Source organism: Rana temporaria, chromosome 1, assembly GCF_905171775.1.
Source record: "Rana temporaria chromosome 1, aRanTem1.1, whole genome shotgun sequence".
Taxonomy (NCBI): Eukaryota; Metazoa; Chordata; class Amphibia; order Anura; family Ranidae; genus Rana; species Rana temporaria.
The window spans coordinates 511,057,386-511,076,137 of NC_053489.1; the positions used below are offsets into that span (position 1 = coordinate 511,057,386).

Genomic DNA, 18,752 nt, shown 5'->3' on the forward strand with positions numbered 1-18,752 from the left:
GCACAGGACCTGGATTCGGACCAGTTAAAAACAATACATTCTTTGAATTTTACTGTAACTTACAGCATCACCAATGGCCAACTGGATGTCTATACAAACTTACAGCAACTTAAGCTGGCCCAATGCTCAGCTTTAATGCACATTCATTTGAATAGGCTGCCAGTGCCAATGGACCTACAAACGTAGGGGCTTGGGCTTGCTGCTACCATGGATTTGAGACGAATCCCGTAGGTTCAAGATTTGCAGTCCCATCTAATCTATGTACAGATTCATCCATGAGATTTTTATTCAAATCATATAGCACTGCATAGGTTTTGAACAATGGTTAACGGGCTTAGAGGACCAATAAAGGGCTTTGCCAGCCCTCTCACTGTAAAAGGGGGCCCACAGAAAAGCCATGGTGTCAGTAAACTGGAAGCTGTGGCAGAGAAAGCATAGGAAAACATGACAAACACAATCCCTTTTAGCTGCTGCAAAGATTTGTTTTGCTGCAAGGCTTTCCTTTAACCACTTGCTTACTGGGCACATAAACCCCCTTCGTTCCCAGGCGAAATTTCAGCTTCCGGCACTGCATCGCTTTAACTGACATTTGCGCGGTCGTGCGACGTGGCTCCCAAACAAAATTGACGTCCTTTTTTTCCCCACAAATAGAGCTTTATTTTGGTGGTATTTGCGGTTTTTATTTTTTGCGCTATAAACAAAAAAAGAGCGACAATTTAAAAAAATATATATATATTTTTTACTTGTTGCTATAATAAATATCCCAATTTTTTTTTTAAAAAAATATTTTTTTTCTCAGTTAAGGCCGATACGTATTTTTCGACGTATTTTTGTAAAAAAAAAAAAAGCGGCTGGTTTGCGCAAAAGTTATAGCGCCTACAAAATAGGGGATAGATTTATGATTTTCTTTTTTCTTTACTTGTAATGGCGGCGATTTGCGATTTTTTTTTTTTTGTCAGGACTGCGATATTGCGGCGGACGTATCGGACACTTTTGACACAATTTTGGGACCCTTCACATTTATACAGCGATCAGTGCTATAAAAATGCACTAATTACTGTATAAACGTGGCTGGCAGTGTATGTAAAGGGACACAGATCGGTCTCCTCTCTCCCTGACAGCACGTGGAGCTCCCCCCACCCACACAGGCAAAATAAAAGTTAGGAATACACCTTTTAGGCCTCATGCAGAGAAGTGCTTACAAAACTTTGGACACTATTTAAACTCGACAAAACAAGTGCTAATGCTACCAATCTTCTAGAGAAGTTTTAAAGTTTTTGGGTGTCAACATAAAACATAGTCAGGACCTAAAGCATTAATGCGGTTTAATAACCAAAGTAACTTTTCAGGTACTTTACCAATTGTACTCACAGATCTGAAAGTTGCAAATGATCACCAAGCTCTTCTTTCACATCATGCACAAGACACTGGACCATATTTCTTGTCACTTTTCTACTGTCATCTTCCAGCTGCACTTGGTGCCTTATCCACTGCCAGACCTAGAACAGTCAGGAATTTAAGATTGCTTATCCTCTGCAAGATCTAGAAAAAAAACAATGCTTTTCAATGTTTTTTGCTTACATCTTCACTTTTACCGTGTTGAATATGTAAGGTTAGGCGGGTGATATTTCCTCCATGTCTCCCTCCTCGTTGGGCACCAAGTAAGGTTAACACAAGAGGTCTACCTCAGGGTGTTTTTCTTTTGGGCTATACTAGGCACTTTAGACAGGATCGCTGCATTACACATGGGGTACCTTTTGCTGGGACAGATAACTGATTTGAGTAAACTCTCTCAAAGTACAACGGTTACTTTTGCATTTAGCAAGGGCATGCAGAGCCCTTGCCCTCTCCACCTGTCCAGCGTATCACTGCTACCTCACTCCTAGTAACAGTATGTAGTCCTGCCATGCACCTAGCACTGACTCCATGCATGCACTAACTTAAATCTTCCTCCTCCGTACCTGTGTACAGGCTGAGGGCCCTGACGGTGCAGACCTGCTCCTGTTGCAATGGAAGATGGATAGCTGCAGAAGAAGTGCTGACAGTATCACCCTCGCTGCAAGAGCCTATCTCGCCTGTCACATGTACGCGATTATGACAGGCCGCTAGAGAAACCTTTGTTACCCTTGGTAACCACTTTATCTTCACACTATATAAACTCTTGTACCATTATCTTCATACCGAAAGGTGTTTTTATGACCTGAGCTGTAACTAAGTGTGCTGGTTACACCCCTTTAGTAACTTCAGGCAAGGACAAAGTTTCAAACGCTTTACTTAAATAAATGAACCACTTGCCGACCAGCCGCCATCATTATATCCAAATCGCTGTAGGTGTACATTGGCACCTTTAAGGGCGGTAGCAGGCATGCGCGTCCACCCTCTGCATGGCGGGGGACCCTATACACGTGGCCAGCGGCCGCAATGTCTGCTGGCCACCCGTGATCGTGGCCACGAGAGTCAGAATGTGGATGTAAATGCACAAATCCCCATTCTGACAGGGGAGGAGAGACAGATCTGCTATTCCTAGTAATTAGGAACAGTGATCTGTCTCCTCCAGTCAGTCACATTCCCCCATAGTTAGAAACACACATGAGGGAACACACTTCCTGAACACTTGGAGGGCCATAGTTTGAAGACCCATGGAACCCTTGCAGGACCGGCCTTAGGTGTTCAGGCGCCCTGTGTGAGCTAATCCTGTGGCGCCCCCCCCCCCATCTTCACCCCTCGCTCCCTGGTCACCTAAACATACACAAAGAGGAAAAAAATATTTGTAACAATACATTTTGGAATGGATTTACATCACTATTCCTACAGTATTATATGTGTATGGAGATGGCAGAGTATATTCTGTATGTTTAAGTTAGAAGCGTATTAATACTTGGATTATCCTTTGTTTTTTCACCATCATTCACAATTATAAGATCAGGGACCCCACCCATCAGTGTCCCCTGCCCCAAAAGACCCCCATTAGACTGCCTTACCGAAAGCAGCTTCAAGCCAGGAACTGTGGGAGCCGGAGTTTGGGGGTGGAGCTCCTCTACTGTAGTGCTATTTTCCTTCCTTCCATTGTATGGGGGGAGAAGTGTGTTGGCAAGACACATCCAAACTGGTACACTCACTCACAGGGTGGCTGTCAGCAATAATTGCGGCCCGTACAGCCTACCTCATGGGACCCTCATCCCCTGAGAAGGGAAAGAGGAGGGAGGTGAGATAAAGGGGGAGGAGGCAGGAGAGGGGGGTGAGAGGGACAGAGAGGAGGGGGGGTGACAGAGCTGCCTGGTACTGTGCCCTGGCAGCGCAGTGCAGGGAGGGTGGGCTGTGCAGGGTGACAGGTGAAATGAGTGTAGTAGAGCAGAGGATGGAGGGCACAGGATGGCAGCCTCAGGGCCGGCCGAGCTGTGACGGCCGCAAGGCGCCCCTGTTGCCCATGGCGCCCTGTGCGGCCGCACAGCTCGCCACCCCAAATGCCGGCCCTGAATCCTTGCATTGCATTGAGAGGAGGGTCACTGCAAGGATATATTCCAGTTTTAAAGGTTAAGGTTGTGTTCACGTTAAAATCTAATGCCGGGTACACACGACTGTTATTCATGTCATGGAAAAAACAAAGTTTTTCTCGACGTGATTCCTCTCAAGCCTGCCTTGCATACACGCGATCGTGATACAAAATGCTCGAGCAAAGCGTGGTGACGTACAACGGCACTATAAAGGGGAAGTTCCATTCGAATTGCGCCACCCTTTGGGCTGATTATGCAAATTTCCCTTCTCATAACTTACTTCTGAGAATGCGCGTTTTTTTCCCCCATTGTTAAACACATGACTGTTTTTCACGACGAGAAAAACGACGACGTGAAAAAACGCAGAGAAAAAATAATGCCCATTTTTCTCGTTGCGAAAAATGCTCTGGAGCCTACATACAAAGCAAAACCTTTTTTTGGATAAAATAAAACTTGGAGAAGAAAATGAATAGGAAATAGTTAAAACCCCCGTCATCTTTTTTGTGCCATTGGGAAAAATTACTTTCACTTACTGTCCTGTAGATACAAGGACAAAACAGGAATCATGCCAGAGGAAACCTCCTCTTAGACAGCTGTTACCAGATAAAGTGAATCCATTAGAAGGATATCCCCTTTGTTCCAGTATTGGTGACAAATATAACATTTAGAATTTTCTTTTCCATCACTTAAAGTTCTTGTCACCAGCATAAATAGTTAAAGGGGTTGTAAAGGAAAAAAAAAATCCTTAAATAGCTTCCCTTACCTTAGTGCAGTCCTTCACTTACCTCATCCTTCGATTTTGCTTTTAAATGTCCTTATTTCTTCTGAGAAATCCTCACTTCCTGTTCTTCTGTCTGTAACTCCACACAGTAATGCAAGGCTTTCTCCCTGGTGTGGAGAAAGCCTCTTGAGGGGGGAGGGGGCGAGCAGGAGTGTCAGGACGCTCACTAACACACAGCTCCTTTCTCTATCTGCAAAGTAGAGTGTCCTGACACTACTGCTCGCCCCCTAAAGGAAGCCATTTAGGGAAAACATTTTTTACCTTTACAACCCCTTTAAGGATAATTCTTCTTAGTGGGGACACGAGCAGAAATAAAAACCTGACTTTTTGAATCCCTCACTGCCTTATTTATTTATTTTTTAAAGTCTTTTTATTGACTAAGATGCAAAAGCAACGTATTGGTACAACATCAAACACGCTCAACATAAGCTTAAAAAGTACAGTGTTTAGTACAGAGATACACAAGAAGTATTCACAGTTGTATATTCTTGAATGTCCAGTTCTAATAAAAGCAATTACCTACAAGTACAAAGGGATTTGGTTTTGTTATGACATTGTTCCTAGTGCAAGAGTTTATTTTCCCATTCTCACACATGTTAAGTATAGAGAAGAAGTTGCTCACAGATTAGAAATGGTAAGAGTGGAGGAGCACCAGATGATCTACACCTTATCATTTTTTCTGGGACAACCCCTATGCTCAATAAAAAATAAAATGTTTTCATACGGTAGTATCTATCTGATTCACCATCTGAATCTATACACGGGTAGATGCCGGAGCAGATTGATTTCCTTTAAGGGCAATAGCCTTTCAAGCCAAGGATAGTGTTTCAGCATTATTCTAGTAAACTTTGGCCAGTGTTCCTCATCAAATATACTCAATAGACAGATGCGTGGATCATATAGTACAGGTACCGAAAGAATTTTAGACAGTATATCTACCACCCGTTTCCAATATACAGTAATAATAGAGCACAGCCACATTACATAGACAAAGTCCAAACGTTGGCTGGTACATCTAGTACATGCCGACGCTGTAATACGGTGCATCGCTTGTAATCTTACCGGTGTTAAGTAAGACTGATGTACCATGTATAGTTTAATAAGCTTGTTATTAATAGCCGGGGAAACTGTTAAATGGGAGGCACACGCTTCCTCCCAGTCCTCGTCCGACAAGTCAGGTATAAGTGTTTGTCATTTATTGCGAACCTCCAGAGGACTTGTATTAAGAGAGGTAGCCAATAAATGTGAGTAAACTGTATAAATTAAACCTTTAGGGCCCTGTGACCTTAATACTCCAATCAGTGAATAGTCTGAGAACAGTAGCACCAAACTGAGTCTGTAGAGCAGGGGTGCCCAACCCTTTGAAGAGCAAGGGCCACTTAAGCGACTTGGTAACCGGTCGTGGGCCACAATGAGTGGAGTGGGTGGATGGGAACCCACTCGGCTCTATAGAGCCCACTCTACTCTCAGCACACCAAACTCGCAGGTAATAGAAGTCTATGGCTCAGTGCAGGTAACTTACAGGTGCTCTTCTCTGTATCTGTGAATCAGTTTGAAAGCAGCCCAGTAACCACTGCAGAACAGATATTCCCATATATACACACACTGTGAATTTAGTAATAAAAATGTACCTTTAATAACCGTATTTTATTCCATCCCAGAGCAGGAGGTCGTGGGCCACATCAGAGGGCTCTGCGGGCCACATGTGGCCCCCGGGGCCACTGGTTGGGCACGCCTGCTGTAGAGCATGATGCAGCTGGAGGTATCTATAAAATGCTGTGTGTTCGAGTTCATATTTTCCCTGTAGATCTGTGAATGAGGCCAGTACATTCCCTGCATATACTTCCTTTAGTGTAACAATTCCCCTGTGTTCCCAAAGGGAGTAATTTGCACAATTCAGGATATAAGGAAACATGGGGTTGTGCCACAGGAGTAGATCTAGATTAGTGTTATCAAATTTGTCCAGCTGTTTAGCCTCCCCCACATGTGCCAGAGTCGGGATAGGTATACATTCCCTTTCAAGAGCAGAAAATGGAGCCTCCAGCGCTATCAGCAAGTGTTTAAGATTTAACACCCAAGCCTGGTGTGATTTCACAACCCCTTTAATGACAATTTCCCTCCCAAATAGTAGTAGGGAAGTGCCATGCCAGCTTCAGCTTTAGGCCGTTGTAGGATGGCAAGTTTCAGTTTCCTTCTATTATTTGCCCATATAAACTATGTAAATAGGGTATGTAACATTTTAAAGAGCGACTTGGGCACCACTGTAGGTATATGAGAGGTCAGATATAAGCATTTTGGAAGAAGAATTATCTTTATTAAGTTAATTCTGCTTGCCACTGACATAGGCAGATTGACCCAAATGTTAAGTTTAGGTTTTATCAGCTGAAGTAAGAGGTCTAGATTTAGGCCTTTAAAGCTTCCGTTTGTGATAAGGTAATGAGAACTCCCATATATTTAAAAGAGGACACTCCCTAAAGAGGGCAAACCACTACATCTCGGGAATATGCTTGGGGATGAAGAGGCATCAGAGCCGACTTCTGCCAATTGATTTTACAGTCAGAGTACGCACCATAATCATCTATGATCTGCATGGCCACTTTCAATGACCGTGATGCAACCTGCAAATATAATACAAGATCATCTGCATATAAGCCTATAACAGTGATGGCGAACCTTTTTGAGCCCGAGTGCCCAAACCGCGACGCAAAACCAACTTATTTCTTTCAAAGTGCCAACACAGAATTAAACCTGTACAGAGGATGGGACTGATCGTCCCTCTCTGAATAAGCCCTAAGAGACCAAAAACGTAGGATTCTGCCAGATTCGCTCAGAATGCAGGGTTCAGGAATGCATTGTCCTCAGAATGCACTGTGCAACATACCATGACCTACCTGACAGATGCACTCACCTACCTGACACATGCAATGACACCAATAATGAGGCACAATGTTTCCCAAATACACTAATAATGAGGCCAAATAACAGCAATGATGAGGCACAAGGTTTCCAAATGAGGCACAATGACACCAATGAGGGGAGTAAAATCTTTCCCAATGACACTAATAATGAGGCCAAATAACAGCAATGATGGGGCACAAGGTTTCCAAATGAGGCACAATGAGGGGAGTAAAATGTTTCCCAATGACACCAATAATGAGGCCAAATAACAGCAATGATGGGGCACAAGGTTTCTAAATGAGGCACAATGACACCAATGAGGGGGGGTAAAATGTTTCCCAATGACGTCAATAATGAGGCCAAATAACAGCAATGATGGGGCACAAGGTTTCCAAATGAGGCACAATGACACCAATGAGGGGGGTAAAATGTTTCCCAATGACACCTATAATTTGGCACAATAACAGCAATGATGGGGTGCAATGTTTAGTCATGTGAGGGGGGCAATATGTTTCCCAATGACGCCTATATTTAATGAGGCACATGAACAGCAATGTTAGTGTGAGGTCTTCATAAATCAAAACATTTTTTTTGCCCATTGTACATCCCCAAAAACATGTATTCTTACTAATAAAGATGCTCGTCTGGTAAAGAAGAACGATGGCTTCACGACTGCTGCTGCAGCTCTTTCCGCACGGCTTCTCCTCATGCTCCTATTCACGTCCAGCACGTCAGCCAGCGCTGATATTTTTTTTTTGGCAGTGTGTATCAGCCGCTTTGATTGGTTAGGAAGCTAGCACGTGACCTCCGAGCGCTCACGCCCACTCGGACACATCACCGCTAGCACAGAGAAGTGTGGGAAATGTAGTTTGTAGGTGCGGTGTACGATTTCATAATTTTTTAGATGACATTTCTACAGTCTCACGGCGTGCCCACCGAAACGGCTTGCCGTGCCGGGAGCGGCACGCGTGCCACGCGTTCGCCATCACTGGCCTATAACATCAGATCTATTACCCAGCGTGATTCGCTGCTTTATTTAAAACTAAGGAAGAATGGCTTTAGATACAGTTTACATGAGTTTACAAACGTCAAGCGTTTTTTCTGCCAAAACTCTGCTGCCAGGAGGAAATGCATCTAGGTGAGACAGCAAAGCGTCCATGGCATGGAGGCCTAATATGGGAAGACTATGCCATGCAGCAATATTGAAGCAGAGGTTGCTTGTGAACAAGTTTTATAGTTTTTAGCTTGAACATACCTAATCTTCCCCTTGTTCCCCTCATAAAGTTACTATTTGCATAGGAACTGGAACCTGAAATCAAACACACTTTCACTATTTAGATTTTTCAAATTAGTGTAATTGGATCACCTTCTGTCCAAGGTTGCCTGCACCTGGTTTAGTGTTTTAGAAAGTCAGCGGTAAATCAAATTTGAGCATGTTAATGAAACATAACGGAAGAACTGGAAACAGACTTGATATAAAATGTCCCACTCCAAGGACATACTTGATAAACATTGGGTTTTCAAAGTTGATACATAGTTTAGTAATGCTATATTGCCATTAAGTACACCCCATGTTAAACACATATGCATTGATATACCTGAGATCGGGATATTTCAGCTGTGGCAGAATCCTCAACTTTTCCATTGTAGAAGAAATGTCCGTTACCTAAAATAAAATAAACACTTAGTTCAAACATGCGTGAAAATATATATACAAATGTAAACCAATTCTGTTTCTACTCTATTCTTTTCAAATATCGCTTTTCTGTAACAAAAATACAGGTATGGAAAACTTGGAAATGGAAAAGATGAATGACAAATGTAAGTAACTGAAAACAAAATAAATACAGGAAATGAAATAAAATATCCATTCAGTTTAAACAATAGAAATTTTACATGACGGTAGACATGTACATGTAACAAAGGTGATATGTACAAAACCTTTGCCTTTAAGGCTGGATTCGCATCTATGCATTTTTAGTGCATTTTGCAGATTTGCACTACAGAACGTGTTCCATGCCAAACCATATTAACCACTTGCCGACCGCGCACCGCCGTTCTACGTCGGCAAGTTGGCTCTGCTGGGCGAGAGCACGTAGTATAACGTCCTCTCTCTCAGCCGCCACTAGGGGCGCGCGCCCCCCGCTCGCCCCCGACTCCCGTGCGTGTGCCCGGCGGGCGCGATCGCCGCCGGGCACACGCGATCGCTCGTTACAGAGCGGGGACCGGGAGCTGTGTGTGTAAACACCCAGCTCCCGGTCCTGTCAGCGGGGGAAACGCTGATCTTCTGTTCATACAATGTATGAACAGAGGATCAGTGTTTCCCCTAGTGAGGCCACCCCCCCACAGTAAGAACACACAAGGGACATACTTAACCCCTTCCCCGCCCCCTAGTGTTAACCCCTTCACTGTCAGTGGCATTTTTATAGTAATCCAATGCATTTTTATAGCACTGATCGCTATAAAAATGCCAATGGTCCCAAAAATGTGTCAAAAGTGTCCGCCATACCGAAAAAAAATCGCTGATCGCCGCCATTACTAGTAAAAAAAATATATTAATAAAAATGACATAAAAATACCCCCTATTTTGTAAATGCTATAACTTTTGCGCAAACCAATCAAACGCTTATTGCGATTTTTTTTTTACAAAAAATTGGTAGAAGAATACGTATCGGCCTAAACTGAGGAAAAAAAATGTTTTTTTTATATATTTTTGGGGGATATTTATTATAGCAAAAAGTAAAAAATATTAATTTTTTTCAAAATTGTCTCTCTATTTTTGTTTATAGCGCAAAAAATAAAAAACGCAGAGGTGATCAAATACCACCAAAAGAAAGCTCTATTTGTGGGGAAAAAAAGGACGCCAATTTTGTTTGGGAGCCACGTCGCACGACCGCGCAATTGTCTGTTAAAGCAACGCAGTCCCGAATCGCAAAAAGTACTCTGGTCTTTGGGCAGCAATATGGTCCGGGGGTTAAGTGGTTAAATGGGCTGTAGTGCAAATCTGCAAAATGCAAAAAGCTCCAAAACTGTATAGGTGTGAATCCAGCCTTACAGGACAGTATATTAAGAGACTTTCCTACAAGCAAATATGTACAGTCCATTCAAATATCACACTGATCGTTATAAAGATCTGTAAAATAATATCTGCTAAACTCAAGAAAATGTAAAGGAGTTTTTTAAATAATATTTTTGGTGAGAAGCATGAAGGTTGCTAGATGGAGAGAGTTGCTAGAAAACAGAGGAAAACCTATGCATAATATAAATGCAAAGCACATTGTTCATCATCATATATTTCTATATGAAATGTTTGATTTATAAAGACTTACAGTAGATATGGGATTGAATATATCCCAGGAGTAGCCAAAGAATCTCTCGCACTGCGATCATACAAAGGATGAGCACAAGATGGTAATCACCAGATGAGTGCGCACATTAGGGGTACATCCTGAGATATATTCTCTTGTGTCTACTGTAAGTATTTATAAATCAAACATTTGATATAGAAATTTATGATGAACAATGTGCTTTGGATGTATATTATTATGTTTTCTAGCAACTCTTTCTTACCGCACTACTCTGAACCCGACAAGACGAAATTCTTCAGGATTGTGATAACCCTCCCTAATGTGATATTTCCATGCTCATTACCTTCTGTCATTTTGGTTGTATTACAATACTTTGTTAATGTTATATACACAGAGGGAGGAATCACTACCTTCAGAGGTGTTGGGGTTTGAAAAATTAGTTGAGCTAGACCTCTTTGGTTTTAAGGGATGTTTATCCCCAACAGGCCCGGACTGGGACAAATATTAGGCCCGGGCATTTTAGGCTGAGCAGCCCATTTTTTTATATATATATATATATACCGTATTTATCGGCGTATACCGCGCACTTTTTTGCCCTGAAAATCAGGGCAAAATCGTGGGTGCGCGGTATACGCCGATACCCGCTTTCCCGTGCCGAGTTTTGAATACTGCGCCGACATATACCGAGCGCAGTACACTCGGGTATAGTCGGGCAGTCTCGGCTCCTTCCGCACTCACGTCCTGGACGTACAGGACGTCAGCGCGGGTAGCCGAGCATTGCCGGAAATACACGAGTGTACTGCGCTCTGTATATGTCGGCGCAGTATTCAAAACTCGGAGCGGGGAGGACGCCGCAGAAAGAAGGCCGGACCCGACGAAGAGGACATCCGAAGCCACAGACGAACGCCGGACCCGACGAGGCCGCCGATGGACGCCACGCAAGACACCAAAACTGTAAGTACTAAAAAAACTTTTTTTCCACAGGATTGGGGGCAACTTTAGGGGTGCGCGGTATACGCGGGAGCGCGTTATACCGCGATAAATACGGTACACAGATCAGAAAAGCATGACATGTTTGTTATTAAATCAAACCCCCCCCCCCACCCCCGGCCCCCTCCTATTACAGTGTGCTTCCAATTGTAAGCAGCGAGGACATTTCATGGTCTGCAGCTGTACATATACAAGAGGAGTGTATATGTGCGGCTGCTGGGCTATGCTGGCTAAAAAGCTCAGGATAATTCAGACTAGGATCCAAACACACCTGAGCTCACTCCTGCCAAGGGGAATGCTGCAGCTGGCTTTAAGGCCTCAGCTCGGGTTCACACTACTGTGGTGTGAGACACCACATGTAATTCGCACAGGAATCGCTCAACATTCCTGTGCGAATTACATGTGGTGTCTCTGGGGTGCGATTTGAGCCATGGATTTGTATGGCTCAAATCGTACTGCATTCAAACCACACTGGTGCAGGACCCTTTATTGTCCACACCAGAATCAGATTACATGGGTGTTCACACCCATGCGATTCGATTCGGCAAACTGTGCTGCGTTTTGTAAACCGATTGTGGAGTGTCATTAACAGTTAATAGTTCATTTTAGGGCACATTAAAAATATATTACCCAAATCTATATATAAGGCCCCTTTCACACGGGGGCGGTGACGGTAAAGCGCCGCTATTTTTAGCGGCGCTTTACCGTATATTTTTTGCGGAAGTATTTGGCCGCTAGCGGGCCGCTTTTAACCCCCTGCTAGCAGCCGAAAAAGGGTTAAATCCATCTGCAAAGTGCCACGGTATGGCCGTACTGTCCATTCATTTTGCTCCAAAGATGCTGCTTGCAGGACATTTTTTAACATCCTGCCAGCGCACCACTCCAGTGTGAAAGCCCTAGGGGCTTTCACACTGGAGTAAATAAAGTGGCTCTATCAGGGCGCTTTACAGGCACTTTTTTTAGCGTTATAGTGCCTGCAAAGCGCCTCAGTGTGAAAGGGGTCTAAAACAATCCAAAAGGTGTCATGCATTTAAAGTGTATATATGATTTTTTGTTAACACTGCACTTACCCAGCCAACCAGTACTAAACATACCACAATTACAAACACACACACACAAAAAAAAAATCATACATACACTTTAAATGCACCTTTTGGGCCCAAGAAATGTCCCTCTCACACAATGTTTTACACCTGCATTTACACAGCATGATAAGAGCATGCTTTGGTCTGGTCAATGGTCTTTTTTACACAGTAAAGAGTGATGCTAAACTACCTGAGTTACTGTGTAAAAGAGACCACTGACCAGACCAAAGCATGCTCTTATCATGCTGTGTAAATGCAGGTGTAAACCATAATTTTTTGCAAACGGGCAGGCTGGCTGGCGTTACCTACTTTTTAGCAGTCTTCTCTAGGCCCTGGTGCCAGTGGCTGCAGATACACCTTTGCGACAGGCAGAAGGGGATTCCTCCAGGCAGCTCCTCCCCCTTCATGGTCACCTGACCCCTTCATTTCCGCCCCCCCCCCCCCCCCCTGAGCTGAATAATCAGTCGGACGGCCGCAGAGCTGGCCGTGTTGATGCCGGCTGAGCGGCCCCCACCCACGGAGCAGCCTAGATGCTTTGGCTTCTGGCGGGGGGGGACTGGGGACCCCGGCCAGAAGAACATGGATGCGGCCCTCCCCGCGGAGCCGGCCGAAGAGAGGCCGGCAGCGGGTGAGCAGGGCCGGCTCTAGCAGCTGCCCATGAAGTCAGTCAGACCCGAAATTGTCATGTGGCCCTGGCAGCTGCGGCCGACCGGGCATATGCCCGGTGTGCCCTATGGCCAGTCCGGGCCTGATCCCCAACATATGTTTATTGAATTTTGTAGCCTATACAGTAAAACCTTGGATTGCGAGCATAATTCGTTCCGGAAGCATGCTTGTGATCCAAAGCACTTGTATATCAAAGCGAATTTCCCCATAAGAAATAATGGAAACTCAGATGATTTGTTCCACAACCATTTATTCATAAGTCCTTCACTCGGGCTTTCACACTGGAGAAACAGCAGCCGCTGTTTAGGGTCGTTTGCAGGCGCTATTTTTAGCGCAATAGCAGTTGCAAACCGCCCCAGTGTGAAAGGGGCTTAAGTGTAGCAATATGTTGCTAAATGTTGTACCTTCATTAAATGTAACAATATTGCTACACTTAGAGGCGACTCTCTTTTATACTCAGTTGTGACATGACGCTACTTGTATATCAAAACATCGCTTGTATATCAAGTCAAGGTTTATAAAAAAAAATGCTGGTGTTGCAAAACGCTCTCAAACTAAGTTACTCTGAAACCAAGATTTTACTTGTATCTGTGTTCAAACAATCATAGGAGAGGAGGTTTCAACACCTTTTAAAGTCCCACCTTTTTTCTAATGTTTGTATCTGATGATTTGAGTGTTGATTCTACATGCAGTACAGGTAAAGGTTGAAATTATTTGCTAAAAAAGATCTACCTATTTACATTTACGTTTTCAAGCTGCTGAGATTTTACCTTTAAGCCATGCATCAATGAACAGAATGCCAACAGCTATGTTATACTTTAGACCAAACAAAGTAACTCCACCCTAAACACAAGAAAAGTAAAGAAATGTTCATATTAAAAACTAGATTTATAACTTACATAATTGATACACAATATTCTACAGCTGAATCTTACAGGCTCCGTCTAATATTTGTCATTTGAAAATTCCTGATCATTGATTTTATAAATGACCTGGCTCTTGATTCTTATGAACTAATCTTATTTTCTTCTGCCTTACACACTGCACCATTTAGTTTAAAATATGCATTTTGCATATGAAAAAAAAAAACTAAATAACAAACAGACTACCCTTTTGAGTTACCTGCCCATCATACTCGACTAGTGGGCTGGTATCCCCATGACAAGCAAGCCATGATCCTGTGGCTCCCTGCCATGCTGATACCAGCCTACACGACCTACATCATTTGGGGTGCTTTAAGAAAAGTCCCCAATAAAAAGGATCCTACTTAAAGCACACATACCTGATGCCTCTTCAATGGGATGACTGTGAAAGGGAAGTTGTGTGGAATAGTGAATAGATAATGGGACTTTGCAATGTTTTTACCCATTCACTGCTTTTTACCACATAGAGATAGATAGAATACAGCAATTGTGATAGCATTTGTCAGCTCACCACCTGAAAGTATTATGAGCATGTTAATGTACTAAGGTTGATATCCCGCCAGAATAAGATAAAAACTACACTAGTGGAGTAGGCATGATCAGAAGATCAAGTTTAATTTATAGAAGCCTTTGAAAAGACTCCTAGTTTCACCAGACATGGATAAAATATTAAAATATTTTTATGTCAGAGGCTGTCATCTTTCCCAAGCATACAATTTTGATTTAGAGCTTCTCTCCTTTCTACATTCATAGACGGTATTATGACCTGAAATAATGAAGGCAGAAAGTAGTGAAAAAAAAATCATTTTACTTCAGATATGTACAGTGCCTTGAAAAAGAATTCATACCCATTGAAATTTTGTAATGGTACAACCAAAATGTATTTTATTGGGATTTTATGTGATAGACCGACACAAAGTGGCACATAATTGTGAAGTGGAAGCAAAATGATAAATACTGTATGTGAAAAGTGTGGCATGTATTTGTATTCAGCCCCTTTTACTCTGATACCCCTAACTAAAATCTAGTGGAACCAATTGCCTTAGGAAGTCACCAAATTTGTAAACAGAGTCCACCTGTGTGTAATTTAACCACTTCCCGCCAACCCACTGTCAAATAACGGAGGGACGGGGCGGCTGTCGTTCTGGGTGTACGTCATATGACGGCAATCTGACAGAGCTTGAGCTATTTTGCAAAGAAGAATGGAGAAAAATGTCACTGTCTAGATGTGGAAAGCTGGTAGAGACATCCCCAAAAAGACTTGCAGCTGTAATTGCAGCAAAAGGAGGTTCTACAAAGTATTGACTCAGGGGGGCTGAATACAAATGCACATCACACTTTTCACGTATTTATTTGTATAACATTTTGAAAACCATTTATCATTTTACTTTCACTGCACAATTATGTGCCACTTTGTGTTGGTCTATCACATAAAATCCCAATAAAATACAGTTATGTTTTCGGTTGTAACATGACAAAATGTGGAAAATTTCAAGGATATGATTTTCAAGGCACTGTAGATTTACCTCAGAGCAGTATTCATTATGCTCTGTCAGTTGGGAAAACGCAGGAGGCATTTCCCCATCAACACTTAGGGCCCTTTCACACGGAGCGGATCAGTAATGATCCGCTCCGTGTGTCCGCAAAGCTCAGCGGGGATCCTCCATAAAATCCCCGCTGAGCTGGCAGCTGACAGGGCGGTCCCCGCACATGAACATCCGCTGACACCCGTAATCACATAGGGACCCATGTATGTCCCGTTTTTCATACGCAAAATGGACGGATGAAAATGCAGACATACGGTCCGTACGTGTGAAAGGGCCCTTAATGGGGTTGATTTACGAAAACTGGAGAGCGCAAAATCTGGTGCAGCTCTGCATAGAAACCAATCAGCTTCCAGGTTTTTTGACAAAGCCTAATTGAGCAAGCTGAAGTTAGAAGCTGATTGCTCCAGTTTTAGTAAATCAACCCCTTAGGCTGGATTCACACTATACTACAGGACAATAGTATGACTTTCATCCTACTTTGCTCTGCGACATCGGTTCTACATTGGTCCTACATCCATCTGACTTTCATGAACAGGATACTACTTTGATCTGACTTTGTGATAGTCTGACTTGGTCTTTGACCAATCAAAACAATCCCAGAGTGAGATAAAGTCCTTTTACTGCTGCTGTAATCACATGTCAGATGTCAAAAGTCAGATGGTAAGGACAAGGATCCTACTTTGATCCGACTTCAATGATATTCAATGGGCTGAAATAGGATCAAAGTCGGACCAAAGTAGTACCGGAAGCATTTTCAAAGTCGGACCAGTGAAGACGGCTCTCATAGGGAAACATTGATTTTCACACGTTATGCGGCATGAGCTCCCAATGTCGGAGCGTTTGTCGCACCAGTGTGAACCCAGCCTTACTGATGGGGGAATCAAGTGATTTTATTTTCTTCCACCTGTGTGGGAAGGAAAGAAAATCGAATGATCTTCGCTACAGTATGTGTGCTGCCTTAGTGATTAAACATTGTTCCAGATTTATTACAACTCATTTCATTATTACTTGTAATTTTTGAGTCTGACATTGTTTAAATAAACAAAGTAAGAGGTTGTTCAACTTACAGCGGGCATAGTAAGTAAGTCTGATTTAGTGATCTTTACAGCTGGAATTACATGTAACTGGTTTGGTCCATCTGTGTGCTCCTGGAAAAGCTAATGAGAACATACAGGAATTAGAAATGTCAGCAACAGGAATATTTCTCAACAAGATCACTGTATATGATTTAACGGCTTGCAGACCGCCCCACGCACATATACTGCAGCAGGGCGGCCGCTCTGTGCCAGATCGCTTACCTAGTATGTGATTTAAAACTTCTGGGTCTGGAGCAGGCATGTGCGGCCCGCTCCCACTGTGATTAACTTGTTAAATTCGCTTCAAGAAGAATGGTCAAACATTTCCATAGACACACTACTAAACCTTGTGGACAGCCTTCCCAAAAGAGTTGAAGCTGTTATAGCTAAAAGGGTGGGCCAACTCAATATTAAACCCTACGGCTTTAAACTGAGATGCCATTAAAGTTCATGTGCGTGCAAAGCAGTAGCGGCTCGTGGTAAAAAAAATTGGGGGGCGCAAATAAACTGAAAATAATTTGAAAAAAAAAACCATCAAACGCTGTCACTGTGCCATCAAATGCCTCGACTGTGCCCACCAAATGCTGCAACTGTGTCATCAAATGCTGCCAGTGTGCCATGTGCCAAATGCTGACAGTGTGCCCAATGCTGCCAGTGTGCCTCAAGTGTTGCCACAGTGCCCCAAACGTTGCCCCCCGCATGCCTGCCATCTGCCTGGCCCTTACCTTGTCTCTGATCTGCAGCAGGTGACGGTGGCAGGCGGCAAGCGGTGCCCTCCATTTCTTCCTCGATGAGGAAGACTCTTATTCCGCGCTCTCCTCCTCTCGATCTTCAAAGCCTGCCGCTTCAGCCAATCAGGTGACCGGTAACCGGACCCGGTGAACCTGATTGGCTGAGAGGCGGGTCAGTGTTAGGGAAGCGATTCCCTAACACAGCATGGGTTAAACAGGGAACGCACAGCCGTGCGCCCACTGTTTAACCATTTGGAAGCCAATTAGAGCCTGTTGGAAGCCTATTAGAGCCTCTCGCTCTCATCAGGCACTTCCAAAACACACCCACCGCTGTTATTCAGATGGCCGGCGCTCAACAGGGGGCCGGACACCTGAATAGTGGGCGGCAGTGGCGACAATAGATGGATTCTTCCAATGCATGAATCTATCTATTGTTGAGTGACGGGTGCAGGAGAGAGGGGGGCGGCACTCCTGCGCCCACTATGGACGCACCGCCACTGGTGTAAAGACAAGTAGCCACCACTACTACTACTCCAGTAATCTCCATTTGCTCCCGGGTCTCGTGCTGAATGGCTGACTTGCTGTATTCTGAACACAGGAGGATGGCTGCTCAGCACAGGCCATATTTGAATCCTCTGAATGAATGCAAATAATTCTTTGATTGGACAAGGCAGAGAGAAGGGGCAGTGACACTTTTGAAATCGGTGATATCCAGCATTCTCAGTTCTGCCGGTAAGCAATTTTTTCCTACCTGTGTGTGTGCTGGAATGGTGATCATCAGCAAGCACATGGAACAGTCTACAATGGCAACATCCAATTTGTTTTACCTTTTTTATGTTTATTTTACCTTCTGCATTGGCAACACCAGATCAATGTCATACACCATAAATCCATCCACTCCAGCATTGATTTCAAAAAGCTTTAACCTAAAATGAAGATTTATATAAACAAATGATGTTTCTAGGAAAACATATATTATATACTGTATATTATCTAGCTCTAGCTTTGAATTCTGGATTGTTAAAAAAAAAAAACACTTTCTTGTCAGACTTTTAGGAAGGATTGGCAGGACTGTGTTCTTTGGTGGATGGTCATTTCTGGGTAGCAAGTCACAAACTGTGCCAATAAAAGTTCAATATTGAGCTATTCATGTTTTTGCTTTAAAAGCAAAGACATATTTATAATGTGTTTAGAAAATGTCTTTAGCATGTTTTTATGGTAGTATAGTTCCAGTATTAGCATTAAAATCCATG

General features: G+C 43.3%; 1 protein-coding gene across 2 annotated transcripts in view; it reads right to left on the reverse strand.

Moving 5' to 3' along the window:
• LOC120919121 (malate synthase-like) overlaps positions 1 to 18,752 on the reverse strand; it is a 65,030-nt gene that overhangs the window by 13,858 nt on the left and 32,420 nt on the right. For both annotated transcript variants that reach the window (XM_040331154.1, XM_040331146.1), the window contains exons 10-14: positions 18,347 to 18,425; positions 16,760 to 16,849; positions 13,993 to 14,065; positions 8,772 to 8,839; positions 1,372 to 1,499 (exon numbers count right to left, since the gene is read on the reverse strand). In XM_040331154.1, coding sequence (XP_040187088.1) covers positions 1,372 to 1,499; positions 8,772 to 8,839; positions 13,993 to 14,065; positions 16,760 to 16,849; positions 18,347 to 18,425 — 438 coding nt within the window. The remainder of the gene's footprint in view (positions 1 to 1,371; positions 1,500 to 8,771; positions 8,840 to 13,992; positions 14,066 to 16,759; positions 16,850 to 18,346; positions 18,426 to 18,752) is intronic.